General features: G+C 41.7%; 1 protein-coding gene across 1 annotated transcript in view; it reads right to left on the bottom strand.

The window, feature by feature from the left end:
• cdh23 (cadherin-related 23) overlaps positions 1–18,358 on the bottom strand; it is a 179,881-nt gene that overhangs the window by 53,108 nt on the left and 108,415 nt on the right. The window contains exons 14-17 of the mRNA XM_063491091.1: positions 3,748–3,812; positions 2,726–2,963; positions 499–604; positions 223–350 (exon numbers count right to left, since the gene is read on the bottom strand). Coding sequence (XP_063347161.1) covers positions 223–350; positions 499–604; positions 2,726–2,963; positions 3,748–3,812 — 537 coding nt within the window. The remainder of the gene's footprint in view (positions 1–222; positions 351–498; positions 605–2,725; positions 2,964–3,747; positions 3,813–18,358) is intronic.

The raw sequence follows: 18,358 nt of genomic DNA, 5'->3' as shown, positions 1-18,358 counted from the left end.
GGCTGCATACTTGTCATGTTTATATTTGGGTTATGCAGGTGGAAAACATGCTGAAGATTAAACCAAGTCAAAAGCTGTGTACTCGCAAAATACTGCTCTGTGTCTGCATTTGTTGACAGCTGTCAGCAAAAACTGCGGGAGGAACTGATACTTGAACCTTCAGTTGTGGCTGTGTGTCATTAAGTTGTTGCTGTTGTGTGTATGTTGCAGGGTTATACTTACAATCACCTCCACCGTAACAGGAACAGTGCTGTTGAGGGCTGGATTTCCCCCATCTTTGGCCATCACTGTCAGATAGATCATGCCCTTGGGAACCATCTCATAGTCCAGAGGTCTGATGACACTGATCACTGGAGGAAGGCGCACAAACATCACATCTTAGTAAAATTGCTGGTCAAATAATTATTATAATCCCAAATAATCCAAGCAAAAACTTACGTATAAACAATCCTTTTTAGCTTAACACGCACACTCTTAAACTCAACCACATCTGCGTACCTGCGTAGCCTTCCACCATGATGATACGGAAGTAATCAGGGAAGGCCGACGCTGAAATGATGGTATATGTCAACACGTTGTTGGGAGGAGAATCTTCATCCGTAGCCTGTGATTGGGCACAAGGTGTGCGAAAGTAGACGATGTTAGTGACTTTAACATGTGGCTCAGTAGGCCTTTTTATACACCCAGTGTGTCTTAATGGTGGCAGACGTAATGCTGGAAGAGTGTGATAGCATGCTGGCTTAGCGGAATCAAAGGTGTACTTTGTGCACAAAAGCTTCAGCTTTCTGGATCTGCTTTTTACACATGCATACAGTACATTACCACCTCCACTGCCGGCTTTAGGACGGTACGTCAAAGCACTCTTATTTTGCCTTTTTACCTTTTATATAGAGCAGTGAGGTGTAATAATGGTGGGGTTTTCCCACCTTGAAGAGGGAGTGCAAAAGAAGCTATCGACAGGCAAAGTCTCGCAGAGTGCGATGGGACAGATGTTGCATTAGACAGTGATAATATTTATGACTATATGTCTGCACAGCATGGGCGTTTTTGAGTCTGAGTGTATATGTGCAGCCAGGAAAGTGTCAGTCATCGTCGCTATGTTATTGGACAGATTAAAGCTGATTCTGGCTATTAGTGGCGCAGGCGTCAATACTGGATGAACACCAACCGAGCCTAGACAAGCCAAGCAGGCAGAGGACAGATGAAACCGTACTTTGCAGGTCTAATCCACAACAACAACAACAACAATGATGACACCCCCTCATTATTCTCGAGTTGGCAGGAACTTAAACACGAGTCCTCCGGCTGTGAGGGGAGTCTACTGGGCCCTCACTGGCATCATTAGAGGCTGGACAGGCTGTCAAAAACACTCACTTGTTTCCCTCCATAACACAAATCTCTCCTCTTTGATTTAACGCCAGAGTGTTGAGTAAGCAATACCTTTCTTCCCCCACAACTTCCTAAGCTGTGGCTTTCTCTTCCAGACCGTCTTCCTCTATCAAATTCCGACAAATAGTTTTGCATTACCACTCAAAGGTAAGAGGAGTTGGGGGCAGCAAATCAAATAGATGAGCGGCTAAGGAAGCAAAGGAATAAGGAGTGTTGAGAAAATGAAAAAAGATTTAGCTAGAAAGCATAAGCGCAGTGGTAGGAGGCACAAATCTCCAAGGCAAAAAGCAAACAACACAAGAGCCTCTCTTTGCTTTGTCTCTCAAAACACCCTCTCCTTCTATTTCAGCGTTCTTTCGTTTCCTCCATCCCTCCCTGTTTTCCTGGAGTACTCTGTGTGTGCGTGCGCGCACATTTATTTGTGTGTGCACAAGAGGTTCCAAGGCATACTGCTGACACACACACAATTATGAGACCGGCTCCCTCCCTCCCCTTCCTCCTGAGGCGGCGTATTAATATCAGCAGCGTTTAAGGTTAGCTCAGACTAATCAAACACAGCGAGCCAAAGCACTGAGCCTGGCCATCAGCTCGGTTCCCACAATGCAAAAGGCAAACTGCCATAGTGTAACCGTGGCAGCGTAAAGCCACAAGGGACGTAATAGTCTTTCTCTTGTGGGTGCAATCAAAGCAAACGCTGACCCACTGGTTACCACTGTGCCTGCGCACCTCTGCCTTATGTGTGGCAGTGACTGATGGCCAACACAGCAAGCTGACCTGTTCTTTTTGGATACAGTGCAGACAAACATATTACTGCGTGATTACAGTAACAGAGAAGGAACACGGAAGAAAGACGAGAAGGGCAGCAAAGCCAAAAGGTCTGGGAGTCAGATTTGTGGTGGGGTTTGAGTGAGATTCTGTATAGCAGGGTGTAGTTTTTATGTGAATGTACCAAATAAGTGCAAGAGAACACGGGGAAATATTCTGTCTGAGTGCTCAGTGTGTGGAATAATTTCATTTCAAATCAATAATAAATAAACATTATTTTTTATCTTACAACGTAGTTTGTTTATTGCAACCAAACAAACTGTTGCTATGTGGCACTTCAATACCATTATGGATGTTGATTTTAGTCTCGAGTGTTAATATTTAAAACCCGCGATGGTCACAGGTGTGTGTTTATGGGGTATTTTACAGCAGCTATAAATGGGACACTTTTACCACACTGTCTTGTAAAGAGCATGTAATTTTGCCTACAAATTGTACAGTAAGCATGCTTTAAAAACTCCACCGCCTTTTGTGTGTAGGTGCTTCTTCGACCTTATGCGTTTATAATCACCCTGATTCGCGCCACCGACTGGACAGTCTGTTCGTTCTCTCGCAGAGAGCCCACATACGCCTCCTTTTGGAAGAGTGGCGCGTTGTCGTTTACGTCCAATACGTTGACTCGGACCCTCCCCGTGGTCTCCTCCCCACCGCCGTCCTTCGCCAGCACAGTCAGCGTGAAGCGGCGCATTAACTCATAGTCAAGGCTGGCCTGCAGAACGACCCAGCCTGTCTCTTCGTCAATTGAAAACCTGCAAGAGAAAAGTGAGGTTAGAGGCCCATTTTTTTTTTCTTCCTGTGACTACAAGTGCACCGCAATAACTTTATTTCATAAGATTAATATGGTTAGCTCTGGCTGTAAGCACAGAAACCCCCAACATTGTCCCACGGACCACTCTCTACCACAGGAAATTTACATCTTTGGACTACAGCTCCAAAGGGGCCAATTAATTCTGGCAAGCAGCCCCTATGAAACTAGAAACCCAGAGAGCAGTTAGAAAATGACACAGCTCTGGGTGAGAGCCCAGAAGTCCCATGCAAGTGGCACCCAAATCTTTTGTTTGTGAAAGGGAGCCAATCAGGAGAAAGCTGGCTTTAAGAGATGGAGAAGGCAGCTAAAGACAGATTTTAAACTGTCATGCAAAGCTCCTCAAATATACATAATACAGAGTTGTGAGCAGGGAGGTCCCTGTATTGTGTTAAATAAATAATTAAATAATTTTGTTAAAGACAGAAAAATATACATATTATAGGAAGCCACAGTAATGGTGGTCTTTTAAAACATTGGAGATAATTAATGAGTGAATTATGTGAGTGTTTGTTTTTCTAGGTGTGCAATTCAGTGTGTTTGTGGCCTGAAGAGAGCAGACGTTGAGATAAGCGCCAGACATTGTTGTAGCTCAGCTGTCTCTGGTGATGCTGTGTGCCAGAAACAGTGCGGTACAATTGTTAACAAGGGGCCAAATAAATGAAAAATTAATGTGCTTGTGTGTGTGTGTGTGTGTGTGTGTGTGTGTGTGTGTAGCTGTGTCTTACTGGTCTGGCTCATCAGTGAAGTAGTACCGCACAATCCCAAAAGTGCCTGCATCTCCGTCTGTGGCCTAGACGGGCAAAAAAACCCAAAAACAAAAAGAAGACACACATTTAAAATCATGTTTAATTTTGTTTATTTGCTTCCCAGTAAAGTTTTACAGTATGTTCAGTTCCTGTCGTTTGTCGATTTTAATTTTTTATCCCGACTTTTTTTTTTTTTTGCTTCTCATCCACTTTAACTTTTGAGTCACTTTCAATTTCAAGCATCATTTGGCTAAACTATTTTCATGTGGAAAAAAAAAGTTTTGTGCCATGTGTCTGTGTACCTTGATTTTCTGTGCTGTAGCCAATTAGGAAGGAAAGTTAATGTTGAAGTTTTGTGACATGATAGCAAAGACACATTATAATAATTTTTTTTTCACAAACCAGCCATGAAATATTCATCCCATTTGAGACAATGTATCTGTTATGCTATTCCTCTGCATACATTTGTGCCTGTCTGTGTTGAAGTGTGGGGCAGCATAAGCTCACTTGTCATGACTGCACTTTGCTCCTTTTCCTAAATTTCTCACTCTAACAGCTGTCTATGACTCTATGATAAAACATGAAAGCCATGCTTCACGCTCCAAAGGTGTTGATTGGATTAAGTCTGATGGGAGGAGTGATACATTTTCCTCACCCGCATGACCCGCAGTTGCCTTAAAAGCAACAACAATTGCTGTCATAAGTTTTGCAGATAAAAGGGGTGTCAGAAGAAATACCATAGAAAGAGCAACACTTTTAGAAATCTTGTGCTTAATGAAATGCCACATTAAAGCAATCTGTCTTTGCAAACACACACACAAACACACACGCCTGCTTGTGTACACGTGAACTGGCGTGTGTACACGGGGTGTTGTGTTGGTGCTGATGGATCGCGGCTGGAGAGGGTCCATCAGAGACCAGCACTGAATCACAGTCCTGGATGGCAAATCGATGTTTCTTTTTAATGTCCGAATGGCCCCTTCTCAGTTGTCAAGTGTAATGGAGCACATCCTGCTGAACAAGTAGAGAGCGGGTTGCTAAATACAAACGGAGTGTTTGGAAATCCAGTCAGGTTCTAATGTTAACCTTTGAGTTTTCATCTATTGAGTCTGAATGACTTCATCATTTAATGCCGCTCAGCTGGCTGCCCCCCCTCCTTCTCCCTCTTTGCATTTCAGCCCATCCCTTCTCCTCCACTATCTTCCCCTTTTTCCTTCTGTCTTTTCCTCACTTTCCTCCCTGCATCCGAGCGCCTTTCCACGTTCTCCCCTCTCCTGCACGTATCTCCCTTAGCACACCCTTGGCCCTCGGTGCCTCCCTCCCTCCCTTTGCTCCCAGGTGAGTGACAGGCCCATAAGTGCTCCAATGATAGTGGCAGGGGTGTTAGCGTGACAGCTATCGAGGCAGTGACAGGAGCACGAGCCCAGCCTGGGAGCTAATGTCGCTTCTGCTGCTACAGCCGAACTGCTCTCGCTACGACAGACAGACAGACGGGGCAGAGCGAGAGACAGGCAGGGAGAAAGAGAAATGAAGAGAGGTAGCCGGCATCCACTCCCCTCCAGTCATTCACCAGCATGCTTCCTTTCTTCAGCCAAACAATCGCCATGGCCCAGTCACTTTGCCAACTGTATGTCAAAGACTTTCAACTTTAGCCACAGAAGGCCCTCAGCAGATGGACGGCAGAGACTGGTTGGCGGAGGGATTTTGCAGCCACTTAACATCTTGGGAATCGGAATCATTGACACCAGGGTATTATGCACTTGCCCCTTGTTGCCATGGCAGCTTAAACTTCTTTCTTAGTCAGTGAGTTGGAGGTGATAGAAAAGTTGAGGTGGGGTGCACAGGGAGAGAGTGAGCGTAGGACTTAATGAGGAAAGAAATGACATGGAAATAAAGCTGGGCAATGTGCCTTACTAATGTGACTAAAATCCTAGCAGACAATTACAACCACCATTTAAAGTGCAGTGATGGTTCACGCGGATAAATAGTTTTCATGCTAATGGATTCATGAAACACGACTTTTTAGGGAGCCACTGAAATAACTGAAAGAGTTAGAAAAACTCAAAAAGAAAAAAAAAAACTGTAAAGGCGGCATTCTGGTAAGTGAATGCTGTATACCAGGATAGCACAAAACACTTTAGGTATATCACTACTGTGTTCTACTACTGTGTACAGACTATGCGGCAGATGTACTGATAAATACCGGGCCTAGACTGTAATAGCGCTGAGGAGGAGGGCACTGAGGTATCAGAGTCAGCGTCCTGATCAGAGTCCAAACTAAATTGTTAAGAAGTTTCTGCACAAAGAGTCACAGTGCTGCTGATTGCCACTATAAACTCTGCAAACCCTAGGGTCCTCAGGCAGTAACTACAAAGAAGAAATTAGTTCTCAGTTGACCAGTTTGGTTAAATGATGTGTTTCTTCACATCACAGGGGCAGAGCCAGTAGGCAAACACAGTTCTGTGTGTGTGTGAGTACCTGTGTATTTACCTTTTGTATTTTGTATTGGATGGTGTGTGTATGTGTGCGCATATGTTTGTGAACATGTGAGAAGGATACACATGGACAGAGATTCATAGGTTCATTCAGTTTTGAGGTAAAAATGCACCCCAACCATTTACAGTATAAACAGCTATTATTACACTCAATTGCTTTCAAGAGAAAACGGAAATGAGAGCTTCCCCTCAAGGATGGCAGAGAGACAAGGGTAGTCTGTGTGCGTATGTGTGTAAGTTAGGGCTGGGATTGAGGGAGTGGGGGTTTGCAGGACCGTTTTCCTTAGCGAGGAGGTTAAAGCTGCACGGGCTTCTCTATCTTGAGTGAGCTAAAATTTGAATTGATTGGCTACCAAAATTGCTTTTTCTGCAGGAGCTTTGGAGGCATGGAAAAGGAAACCAATTACTGCCTGTCAAAGCATGCTGTCAAAATAGAGATGACCCCCAGTCCCAACACAGACAACCTCCTCTGTCTCAGTGTTGCACACCTAAACACAATCACAAAGAAGGGATAGCAAATGCGGACCCACATGTGCACATAAACAGTAAAAGTAAAGCTGTCCGGTCTGTGAGAGTGACTGTGGAGGAGACGGTCCACAAGGTTATCGTCCTGAACCTGGGTTCCTCTGCTCTGGTTACACTACTGATTGTGGCAAAATCATAGATTAACATTCATAAATGCTACGTAAGAATTAAGGCCCAGAGAACAATCATTTAATCAAACACCCCTACATCATTGTGAATACTTAAATCAGTACAAGTACAGTACATTACATGTACAATGTTCTTTGTGAATAGATATTGCTGAACAATTTTTAGTGTAAATTTGTGCCTTTTGTTTTACACAATGAATATGGAGCTTACAAAGAAGACGAAGAAGAACCTCTTTTGCCATCTCACTATATACGATATATAATTAACATTAAAAAACATGATCATTTAACATCCATGTCTATTTTTCTATACATAAGTAAAGTGAAAAACGGACATCGTTATATATAGTTATAAATAAAAGACAGAGGTATTTTCAGGTCTGAGACGTAAAACCAGTACAAGGTGTCTTAAAACTGCACTTTTTTTTTAAATGACCAGCAGGTAGTGAGTCCTCTGGATGCAAAAAGGGTGGTATACAAGTCTTTGGTAAAACGGCCATCGGCTTCCGTGTCTGTAACCTCAGGCTCATTTATCACGTTGTTAGGCAGTAAGCGTGTAGTGTCGGTTTCACAGTCAGATCGCATGACGCATCCTTTTTCAAAATAAAATGGCGATGGTGAACCGTACTTCACTAACTCTCAAAATATACTTCATTAAAAGAATTCTGTCACAACAGCTCTGCTTGTTAATCATCAGCAACAAACTTACAAACCAGCAGACAGAAGTGTTGGTGATTAAATTGCTTTGAAATACTGTATACACGTGTCACATGGTAATATCTTTTGATATGGCCATGTGGTCCACATAATAAGTGAAGATGCCCTTGCTAAAGTTTAGGAACTCCACAATCAACATTACGCAACTTCTTTAATGAACAGATTAATTAATCAGATCAATTTGACATTAAAATCTTAATTAAAGCCAGTGTTTCCTGTGTTGTGCATTGGTGGAGTAATGTAAGTGAACTTACACTACAAAGTTTGGGGAACACCGAATTGCTTTGTTCAACTTGAATGTTGCTTTCTGGAACTTGAAATTGTATAAGCAGAAGTAAATGGTTGGATGGATGGATGGATGTAATGCTACTGCAGACAGGAGAAACAAAATCAAACTAAAGCTGTTTCATCATGCATATAGGTGCATTATTATTATTATTTAATTCAAGTTGTTTTAAGTTACAGAACAATGTAATTCCATCCTTTAACAATCCTCTAAAGAACATGGATTTTAAAAAATTGGCGATCTGAGTTTGTAAATTAACATCAACATAACTGACAGGGGACATGTCAACAAGTCACATTCCAACCGAAGACGTGTGAAAAAGTGAATTAAATAATTTAAATGTAATTTAAATAATTTAATTAAATAAACATGGTGTTGGCTTTCACTCAGATCTCTGTTTCTATGCCCACAAACTAACATGGGACCGTATAGAGCCTGTCTGTGTCTCTGATCAATTCTACAGAGCAAGACTCAGCAGAGCAGCAGCCTGGAAAAAGCACAGAAACTCAGATACCACGTTGGGGCTATTCAGACATGTGTCCAATTAATGATCACATATCCTGAACATCTACTGACTCAACACTCCTGTGACTGAGCTAATGAGTGAATTTTATACATTCTTCTTCACTTTCATATCGGACACACGAAGCTGTGCGATAAGACACAAAACTCAAACCCCAACAGCAAAACTGAAATGAAATACACCTCCCCTCCTCGGATCGCACTAGGACTGACCGCTTCTCTCTCCAGCTGTGACCTAGAGCACCTGCTTGGGGTTGATGGGAGCTGTGTGTGTGTGTCTGTGTGTGTGTGTGTGTTTTTATGGCAGACACTTTAGCGCAATGAAGATGGCGAGTGTACATTTACGACTGCTTTATTTCTTCAAACCATTAACAAGCAGGTGGGGGTGCTCAAAGCAACCGCCGCCTGCCGACAGGATTGAACTGCCTGTTTCTATTATCTCCTGACCACCCAGATAACAGCAAGACAACGGGAACGAGAAAGAGATAAAAGTTTAACGCTTTTCTAACAATGTCTCCAACAAAGAGGAGGGGATGCTTTCACGGCACACTGTGGCAGCTTGCAAGATAAATTTTGTCTTTGCATGAATACGTAGCCACTTTTTCATTTTCCACATGCAGACCTCTGGAAAAGAAGTCTGTGAAAGTGAGAAGAGAAGCGAGGAGTAAGACAGAGAAAGAGAGATGACTCTAGTGTGGGCATAAGCTATAGACAGAGTTTGAGCTGCCAGTGAGAAGGCTTAATGCACACTTCTCAGCGTCTGGCAGCTTCACTTTACCAGCAGGTCTTGATTTCCCCTTCTCTGTCTCCCTGTGTTCCTCTGGCCTCAGTGATGAAGGAATGAGATTAACACAAGAACAGGGAGGATGTAGAGACACGATAAAGAGTAAAGAAAACTCTACAAAGGTGATGTATGCAAAGGGAAAGACAAAAATGTGTCTATAAATAAAAGTAGTAGAACTGAGGTCAACAAATTACACAATGACAATGGCAACAGCAGAAAAATGCGAACAAACAAACCAAAAGTACTTTTAGATTTTCAGTAGTGATTTATATAAATGTAAAGTTAGCATCGTAGAATTTAAGCCAAAAATATGTTAATTTGAAACCTTTTTCTTGAGTCTTGTATTAAAGACACATTATTTTCACATTTTATAGACCAGCTAATGCTCTGACTAAACATCACTTGTAATTTTAACACCTCCTGTGACCAAAAGCTTCCAGTTCTTAACAAATATTTCAATATTGTGCAGATAGAAATGAGCCAACATAGAAATCAAACTGGAACGGGAGCTGATAGTGTACCAATTCTGGGAAAGCACTCGCTTTTTATAACTCTCAGCTTCTGTTTGTTCACCCTCTGCGCCGGACTCCCATTCACAGCCCATTTCACAATGTCAGGACACCCATGATGAGGGCCCCATTATTAACAGAAACTCTGTATGAGCATTCAGTAGCAGGAGAGAGCTGGTTTTCACCCCTTTTATTACAATAATGAATTATAATTGCTGTTGTGACTATTACCCTAAAAAACGCCTGTCTAAACAGTAGCGGTGGGTTCATCTGCAACTCTGTAATTTATAACCACCCACTTGAGGCATTTATCACTGTGCCTTAGCCTTAAAACGCAGAGCATCTGCACAGAACCTGTAAAACACACATCACAGGAAGGTTACAAGACAGAAGGAGAAATACCGCTAATACCGACTATAGGAGGAGAGAAGGGGGAAGGCAAACTCCAGTATGCATAATGTGCATATTTTCAGTGCTCGGTGGATAGAAAGCACGAGCACTAGAGAATGTCATCCAAGCAGAAATGGGCAAAGAATCACAGAGCGAATCAGAGCAACACCTGAAAACCATTAGCAATCTAATGGTAAAACAGAAAAAGAGGAAAAAACAACAAGAACTGAGGGCATACGATAAATAAGAAATGAAAAAGGCAGATCTTCTGAAACCCAAGGAGAGGAAAAAAAATCACAGTGATTCACTGATACGAGCAGCTGCTTGGTTTCCCCAGGGCAAGGAACAGACAGAAGAACAGAGCGAGAGAGGGAGAGAGAGAAAAAGACCCAGACAAAAGAGTAAATCACAATAAATATTTATAATGATAAGTAATGCTGCAGACCATAAATATTAAAGAGCCGCTGCTTTTGCGCATGTGTGTGTGTTTGTGTTTGTGTATCAGTGCGCACTAGTATGTTAAGCATAAGTGTCCACAGGGATGCAGGAGCGGACACTGAGTAATGCATTTACTAACATTGTACATAAGCTCTGATCAGATGAGCTATGAATATTAACCCCAAAAAAGCATTTCAGATTGGCTGTTTGGCACTTCTTTTCTTTTTTTAAACAACTGGGAACCAACATGCATAAATTCAATTAGCATAGGTATAAAGAATTACTCGCCCTCTTTACATATAAGCCACTTTCAGCACAGTATTAATATGCTACACAGATACAAAAACATTTTCATTCTTAGGAAGCACAACAACACAACAAGCAAGAGAGAAACTACTATCAGTCTCTTTGTAGTAAAAAAGTAGGGGATAAATCTTAACTGGACGATCCTCCCTGTTATTGTTGTTCCTACATGGCAGATCCAGACTGTCCTACAGCATTACAGAGGGTAATTTCTCACTTTATTGCAATAGCAAAAATGTTTTCAAATTGAATGAGCCTTTTTTTGACCAATAAAAGAGCAGATTCAACTCCGATACTAATCCAGGCATCACGATTATCTAAAAAAAAAAGCTTTTCTTCTTTTCAGTATAATGATATTACCTCATTGTTGTCATCGGTAACGACAAGAGCTTTCTAAAAAGCTCAAATGATGCTTAAAGCCAGGTTAACATTATTATTGTTGAGTCCCTAGGCGTGCACATATTCAGGTAGATACAAATACAAAGACTGTATGGATCAGTGAATTTTTTGGACATTTATGATGTTCCTTAAAATTATGTAAATTAGCTGGCTGATACACCAGTCACTATCACACTATGGCCACTGAGAGGTGAAGTGAATAACACTGATTATCTCTTCATCATGGCACCTATTAGTGGGTGGGATATATTAGTGAGCTAATGAACATTTTGTCCTCAAAGTTGATCCTTTAAAAGCAGGAAAACAAAAGCACAAGTAGTAAGTCAAATAGTAATGGCTGCACAACTTGGACAGAGCATCTCCAAAACTGCAGCTCTTGTGGGGTGTTCCCAGTCTGCTGTGGTCAGTATCTATCTAAAGTAGTCCAACGACAGAACACAGATGAATGAGCCACAGGTTCATGGGCGGCCAAGGCTCATTTATGTACGTGGGGAGCGAAGGGTGAACCAGGGGGTCCAATCCAACAGGCAAGCTACTGTAGCTCAGATTGCTAAAACTATACAGTGTCCATTCTGACAGTGCATAACAAACAGTGTACCACAGTTTGTTGTTTATGGGGCTGCCATGCCACAGACCAGTCGGGGTTCCCATGTTGAAAGCATCAAGAATGAGCACATGACAACAGAGCAATGGAAGAAGGTGGCCTCGCCTGATGAGTCATGTTTTCTTTTACATCTAGGGAATGGCTGGGTGCGTGTGTGTTACTAGGGAACACCTGGCACCAGGATGCACTATGGGAAGAAGGCAAGCCATTCAGGTAGTGTGAACTGGACCATTGAGCAATGGTCTGCTGGGAAACCTTGGGCCCTGACATCCATTTAAATATTACCTTGAGACTTTTTGACATTACCACCTACGTAAGCATTAGTGCTCCTTTTTATGGAAACAGAATAGCTGGGTAGCTTTCAGTAGGATAATGCAGCCTGCCACAAAGCAAAAACGGTTAAGGGTGGTTTGAGGAGCACAGCAACAAGTTTGAGGTGTATGCTCGGCCTCTGAATTCCCCCAGATCTCAGTGCAATAGAATATCTGTGGGATGGGGTGGACAAACATGTCCGATCCATTTGCCCCATCTCACAACGTACAGGACTTACAGGATCTGTTGCTAACATCTTGGTGCCAGACAGCAAAACACAACTTCAGGGGTCTCGTGGAGTCTGTGCCTTGATGAGTCAGAGTAGGTTTAGCAGCAAAATGGGGACCAGTGCTACATTAGGCAGGTGGGCATAATGTTGGTGTATCACTTAACATGATTATTTTAAGGTATATCTATGATATACATGATAACAAAACTGCACTACACTGCAGGTACCCAACAGCCTCCTAGTAGACACACCTATGGTATCAATTTCAAAATCCTATGTCGCCTGGTTCTCAAGTTATTGCATTCAAAACTTTGCGTGTCCACACCGCCTGCCTGACCGCCGAGGCCTGGCCAATGAGATGATGACCACGTGTAAACTCAGTTGGTCCTTACCAGGTCTTAAAATTAGTTAAATACACGTTCAGATGAATAACAACACATGACATATTAAACTGGGTCATTACTTATTTAACAACCATTAAACAAAAATGGAGAGGCAACCTGGGAACCTTCCAGTCACCGAGATAACCTCTGTATACCACAGTACCCTAGTATCAAATCTGAGGCCATCTGTCCGACAGTTAAAGCTTGGATGAAATGACTTCACGCAACATGTCAATGATCCAAAGTTTAGCAGCAAATCTACAACAGAGCCACTGGGTGGAAAAAAAGAAAGAAAAAAAAAGAATCAAGGTGCTGCAATGGCCCAGTCAAAGTCCAGACCTCTACCTCAAGGGAAGTGTGCATAAACGAATGCCCACAAAACTTAATAAACTGAAGCAACATGGCAAAGAAGAGTGAGAAAGAATTCCTCCACAACAATGTGAGTCTAATAAAGTATTAAAAGAAAGTGATTACTCCAAGTTATTGCTGCTACAAGGGTGTAATTAGTTTTTCACACACTGCTTCTGCATTTTGGCTTAGTTTTTGTTAAATAAATAATGACATTGTAACATGTCATGTTGTTCATCTACGGCTCTATTTAAGTAATTTTTGAACGTGGTAAGAACCAAACAATTTTTTTAATCATGTGCTGATATACAAAAACATAAAGGTATCATATTATTTATTTTTTCACATATGTACTAATTTTCACATACTCTAATACGTGATTACCTCATTTTATCTTAAAGTTTGGAAATAGGGAGAAACCACTTACTTGGTTCTGACCAAGAGGGGAATAATGCAATCCAACAATGCAGTAAATAATCTTGTCAAACACTTATTTACCTATATGTGTGTACTGTATTTCAGTAGTTTCTAGCACAGTGTGTAAGTATGTGTGCCTGTGTGTTTGCGGCTGCATTTTGAAGACGGCCCACCAGGGTACACTGATTAAGAATGAAGGAGTTATCCTTCTGTTTGGTACAAAAACATAATTTGACCACCATCTGTTGCATTTTACAGCCACCTGACAGAGAGCACTGTGAGTTCAGTCTAGTCTGGCTATACTGTGATACCAGGGGTACAACTCCAGCAACTGCTGGTAAAGACTGAGACAGGTATGCAGAGTATCAGAAAAATGACGATGCAACTGCTGTATAAACAAGTCCAGTAACAATTAACAGCACAGTTGCATAGAGCTATAAAATACCAATGTTAAGTAGAAATGTATTAAGTGAAACACTAGCAGAGGTCTTTATGAATTAATTTATTCACAACTAATGTTCCATCTCAGCATGATTTTCTGTGCTTGGCGATCAGGATAATTTGACCTTAACAGTCAGGTGATAGACAAGGTAGGTTATTATTTTACCTGGTACAGACCGACTTGAGAGGAATTTGAAGTGTTCTAGCATAAGATGAATATAGCCTAGGCCACTTTTGAATTCCTGCACTTTAAAATTTATGGCCAGAACAGAATATTCATTTAAAGACATATGATTCATTACATTTTACAAAAGGATCATGAGCTCATTTATCCTTTCTCCCCTTTATTTTCTCTTCGAACATTATGAACCAGAAACAACAGCTTGATGGATTTAACATCTTCTTGTGCCTCACTTTGGACATTATCGCTTATTTTATAAATACATGCACTGCCAGAGCCAAAATAAATATGTTATCATTCACACAAACACACACGAGGCAGACGAAGCTTGTTTGCTCCGACTGCAGCATGAAAATAAACACTATCAGTGTTTTTCACTGGATCACAACCACTCTAACTTACTGTTTAAATTACTAATTAACTACATTATGACAAACCCACATAGGTAAACAAATCTATACAAACAGATTATTAATATGAGTCTTACGGAAGAGAAAATAGAGAAGAGCCAAAAATAAATAATGACTTTGGTTTTAGGCATCTTGTGCTGACCTTGAGGGTGTTCAGGGAGATTGATGTGTGTATATTCCATGCATATATACATTGACCAGCCATAAAGTCACAGGGGAAAAACAGTAACAGGTGAGGGGACTAATTCCTGATCATTCTGCTACAATCCAATCGTCTGCTGGGAAACCTTAGTGCAAGAGATTCATTTTACTTATGCTCACTCCACCTAACACAGTGTTTGAATCCCTAGCCTCCCTAATGCTGGACAAGGCACTCTGCCACACTATAGAACTGCTTAGGAAAGTGTTGCAGAACACAAAAGCATCCAAACCAACGACCCGAGTAACCTTAGCTGTCCCAGATCCCAATCCACAGGATGCACAGCAAACACACCTGTTCAATGGAACAACCACCACAAAACCTACAGGCCCCAAAGGGTCAAGCTCTGACCCTTCAGTACATGGAACCAGGGTCTCTGCATCTGATGTCATAGCATGTCTAGCAGAAAGAACGTGGCAGGAGATTTTTAGGTTCTGTGGATTGCTATATTTTTCCAAACATAGCCTGTTATGACAGTATCTTAGATTTTGCAGTATTTCCAGTTAGTTGTGAAAGGCAATCTGCTGTACCACTCCCAGCAAGTACATTTTCCCTTTCAGTGTAAACAGATCTGCCTCCAGCTCTTGGCAGGGTCTCTCCGGGTGATCTGGTGGGAGCAGTGGGTCTTTGTGGTTAGCATGCTCCTTAGTGCAAGTTTTATTTTCAAAACTAGTTCATTCAGTCGCTGACTCAAGCCAGACATATATTCCACTGCACGTGCCCTGAATTTGGCTACTCATAGATGTCCCTTATGTAGACCACTGAGGACTGTGTTTCTTAAACTTACAGCAATGACCAGATATGCCCTCTTCATGCCTGTGCCAATATATTATACAAGAATCTTCCTGTGGACACTCTAAAATCACAACATCATTTATGTGACACATTAATCCATCCAGACCTACAACAACCTCTGCCATCATGCTTTTTTAGAATTGCTCAGGTGCAGAAGTTACCCTGAAGGGCAACCGATTAAATTATAGGGGCCAAGTGATGTCATAGAGGTTGTTGGTTTAGCAAACTCTTTAGCTAGAGGGATTTACAAAAGACCCATGTTACAGTCAAGACTCAGTGAGCTTAGTGAAGTCAACAGATATGTAAGGATCACTTGTCTTTTTACACACCACCATCATACCGCTATCCAGTGGTTCGTCAACTCTCCTTACTCCAGTCTTCTCCATTCACTCTAGGTCTTTTTTGACTTTCAGAGTTAGTGATAAGGGAATCCATTGTGGGGTCTTTAAAGAGAACAGCATAGCACTGGGTTTCAGTTTGACGGTAAATAGGTGCTACCTCAGACCAAGACCATTGCACACCTTCAAATATTTGTTGTTCAGCGTCTCTAGGCTGATACTAACTACTCGAGCTACCAGGCCTAGCACCTCAACAGCAGGTATGCTGAGCAGAGAAGAGTGCAGATGCCAAGGAATATGTTGTCTTCTTCTTCCTGAACCTTATACACTGCTCTTGATGAGGCACACACTCTTTTATAATGGCAGATCGAACAGTTTGCTGGACACTCCACTTTTGGGGTCTGAGGGACTTTTCCACATTTCTAGCATTTAGACAGCCTACTAGTCTAAACATGTTACTGGCTGGGCTTTTTTCCCCTCTTATTGAGTTTCTTCTTCTCATGAAGATGTTTGTCTCTGCTCATAACTCTATCTAACAAGCATGTCTCTCTTTTTCCCACAGTATCCCACCCACGTGTATGTCTGTATATCCTAGAACCAGCCTGTCTCTGATTAGCTCATCATGAAACATGCAACATAATTGCAGCGTTCTGCCAAAGAATATAAATCAGTAACAGATGAGTCCACAGTTTCATTTTCTCCTTGTTTTCTCAAGTTAAAGGATGATATTTCATAGACCACATTTTTTTTGCCAATGAAAAAGCTGTGGAGTCCATCTCTCACCGTAGCATACTGACAGACAAGTTCAGCCCCTCCTCTTGGCGTCCGCTTCATCACCCATGCAGTACATGAGTGAATGTTTACCTGGTTGTCTTCTGATGTTGTGTGGAGATTACTAGCTTGCTGAAAGCACTCAAACTATCTCATCCATTTCACCCATTTGTAATGTTTGCTGAAGTCAAAAGGCTCTGGTGGCTTTAGCCGAGTGTCACACTTGGCCTGCAAACGGGGCCTTATCCACGCCCTGCAACTGCTCTAACTCCATTGTCTGTGATCTCACCCAGGCTTTTCCAAATGCCGGTATATACTATCCCACTTGTCACACCATGTTTCCTTACCATTTAAACTCATGGGAAATCATAGAGATCCAGTATCCTGGCACAAGCATCCATCATTGTGCACAACTTTAGTCCCTAGTACAACAAAAATAACATTACCCAGAATCGTCTGGGCCTCCTTATATTTCCGACATAACCATCGCACCACAGAGGACTGCTTGCTGGCTGTGGCTCAGCTGTTTGATATGGGAACTGGAAAGGATTGAGCTTTGGGAACGGCCAATTGGTCTAAAGTCTTGAACACAGTAACAAAGACTGGATTGTGTAGTAACAGCTTACTCCTTGGACTGGTGTAGTTTAATTTCATTTCATTGTATTAATATAAAAATGTATATTTTTAAAAAAAATATTTGTTGTTTCCCTTTGGACTTTAAATACCTTCTTTATACAGTTTGTTGTTCGTGTATTATTGTGGGGGGAAATAAAATAAATTTTTTAGTTAATATTGGTGCTCCCATCTCTGTCCTTGGGCTAGGTTGCGCTGCTCTTCCCTGTGGACCCAAAACAAAAACTAATAACTTAGAAAAAAATAAAATAAAATAAAATAAAAAAAATACAATATATATATGGAAAGTAAATAAAGTAACCATGGTTAATAAAGTAGCCAGAAAGTTGATACTTGGCATTGGCAACGTGGGTCTTTTTCTGGCGTTGTCGGCTAGATACGGGTTTGAGAGCAGTGATCAGTGCCCAGATATCTCAGACACACAAAATAATGGTCATACCAGTGTGCTCAGCTTCACCCGTGTTGCCTAAATGTAAGAAGCTAGATACTGGCGTAAGGAACAGCTATAAGGAGGTTAGTTTTCAAAACAACAATGCTTGTGTACGCCGATACCTCCTGTTTGCCAAAGTTAAATGTTTTGTTTGGAGGTATAAGGATGGGAAATAAAAGAATACAAATGTTGCTGACTCACTGGTTGAAGTGGACTTTTGTGTTGAGGTTTTAGGCAGGGTTGTACAAAAATAATTTAGGCCACAGGATTCTTAATTGACATTGTCCAATAAGAGGGTTTCATGAAAGGACCTGAGAAAACCGTGGAGCCCAGCTAGGCTTGGGAGGGATATGAAGATGGAGGTTAACAAGGTTGCTTGAATGTGGCAGTGTGTTTGTGAGGATTAAGATTACAGCTATTGTGCTAAAGATGACCACCCAAAACCTTTCTTTGTTTATGGGCTGGTTTTGGCAGCAGATGGCAAAAGCTGCTGCCCACGATAAACAGTTTAATGACTGTAAGGCACATTGCTTTTCTTTGACATCTCAAAGAGTGTAGTTGATGAACAGAAATAGAAATTCTGTGTTGTCCCAGTGGCTGAGC

Source organism: Pelmatolapia mariae, linkage group LG13, assembly GCF_036321145.2.
Source record: "Pelmatolapia mariae isolate MD_Pm_ZW linkage group LG13, Pm_UMD_F_2, whole genome shotgun sequence".
In the NCBI taxonomy this organism is placed as follows: domain Eukaryota; kingdom Metazoa; phylum Chordata; class Actinopteri; order Cichliformes; family Cichlidae; genus Pelmatolapia; species Pelmatolapia mariae.
Note: the sequence above shows the minus strand (reverse complement) of the source record. Positions and strands in the feature narration are given on the sequence as shown.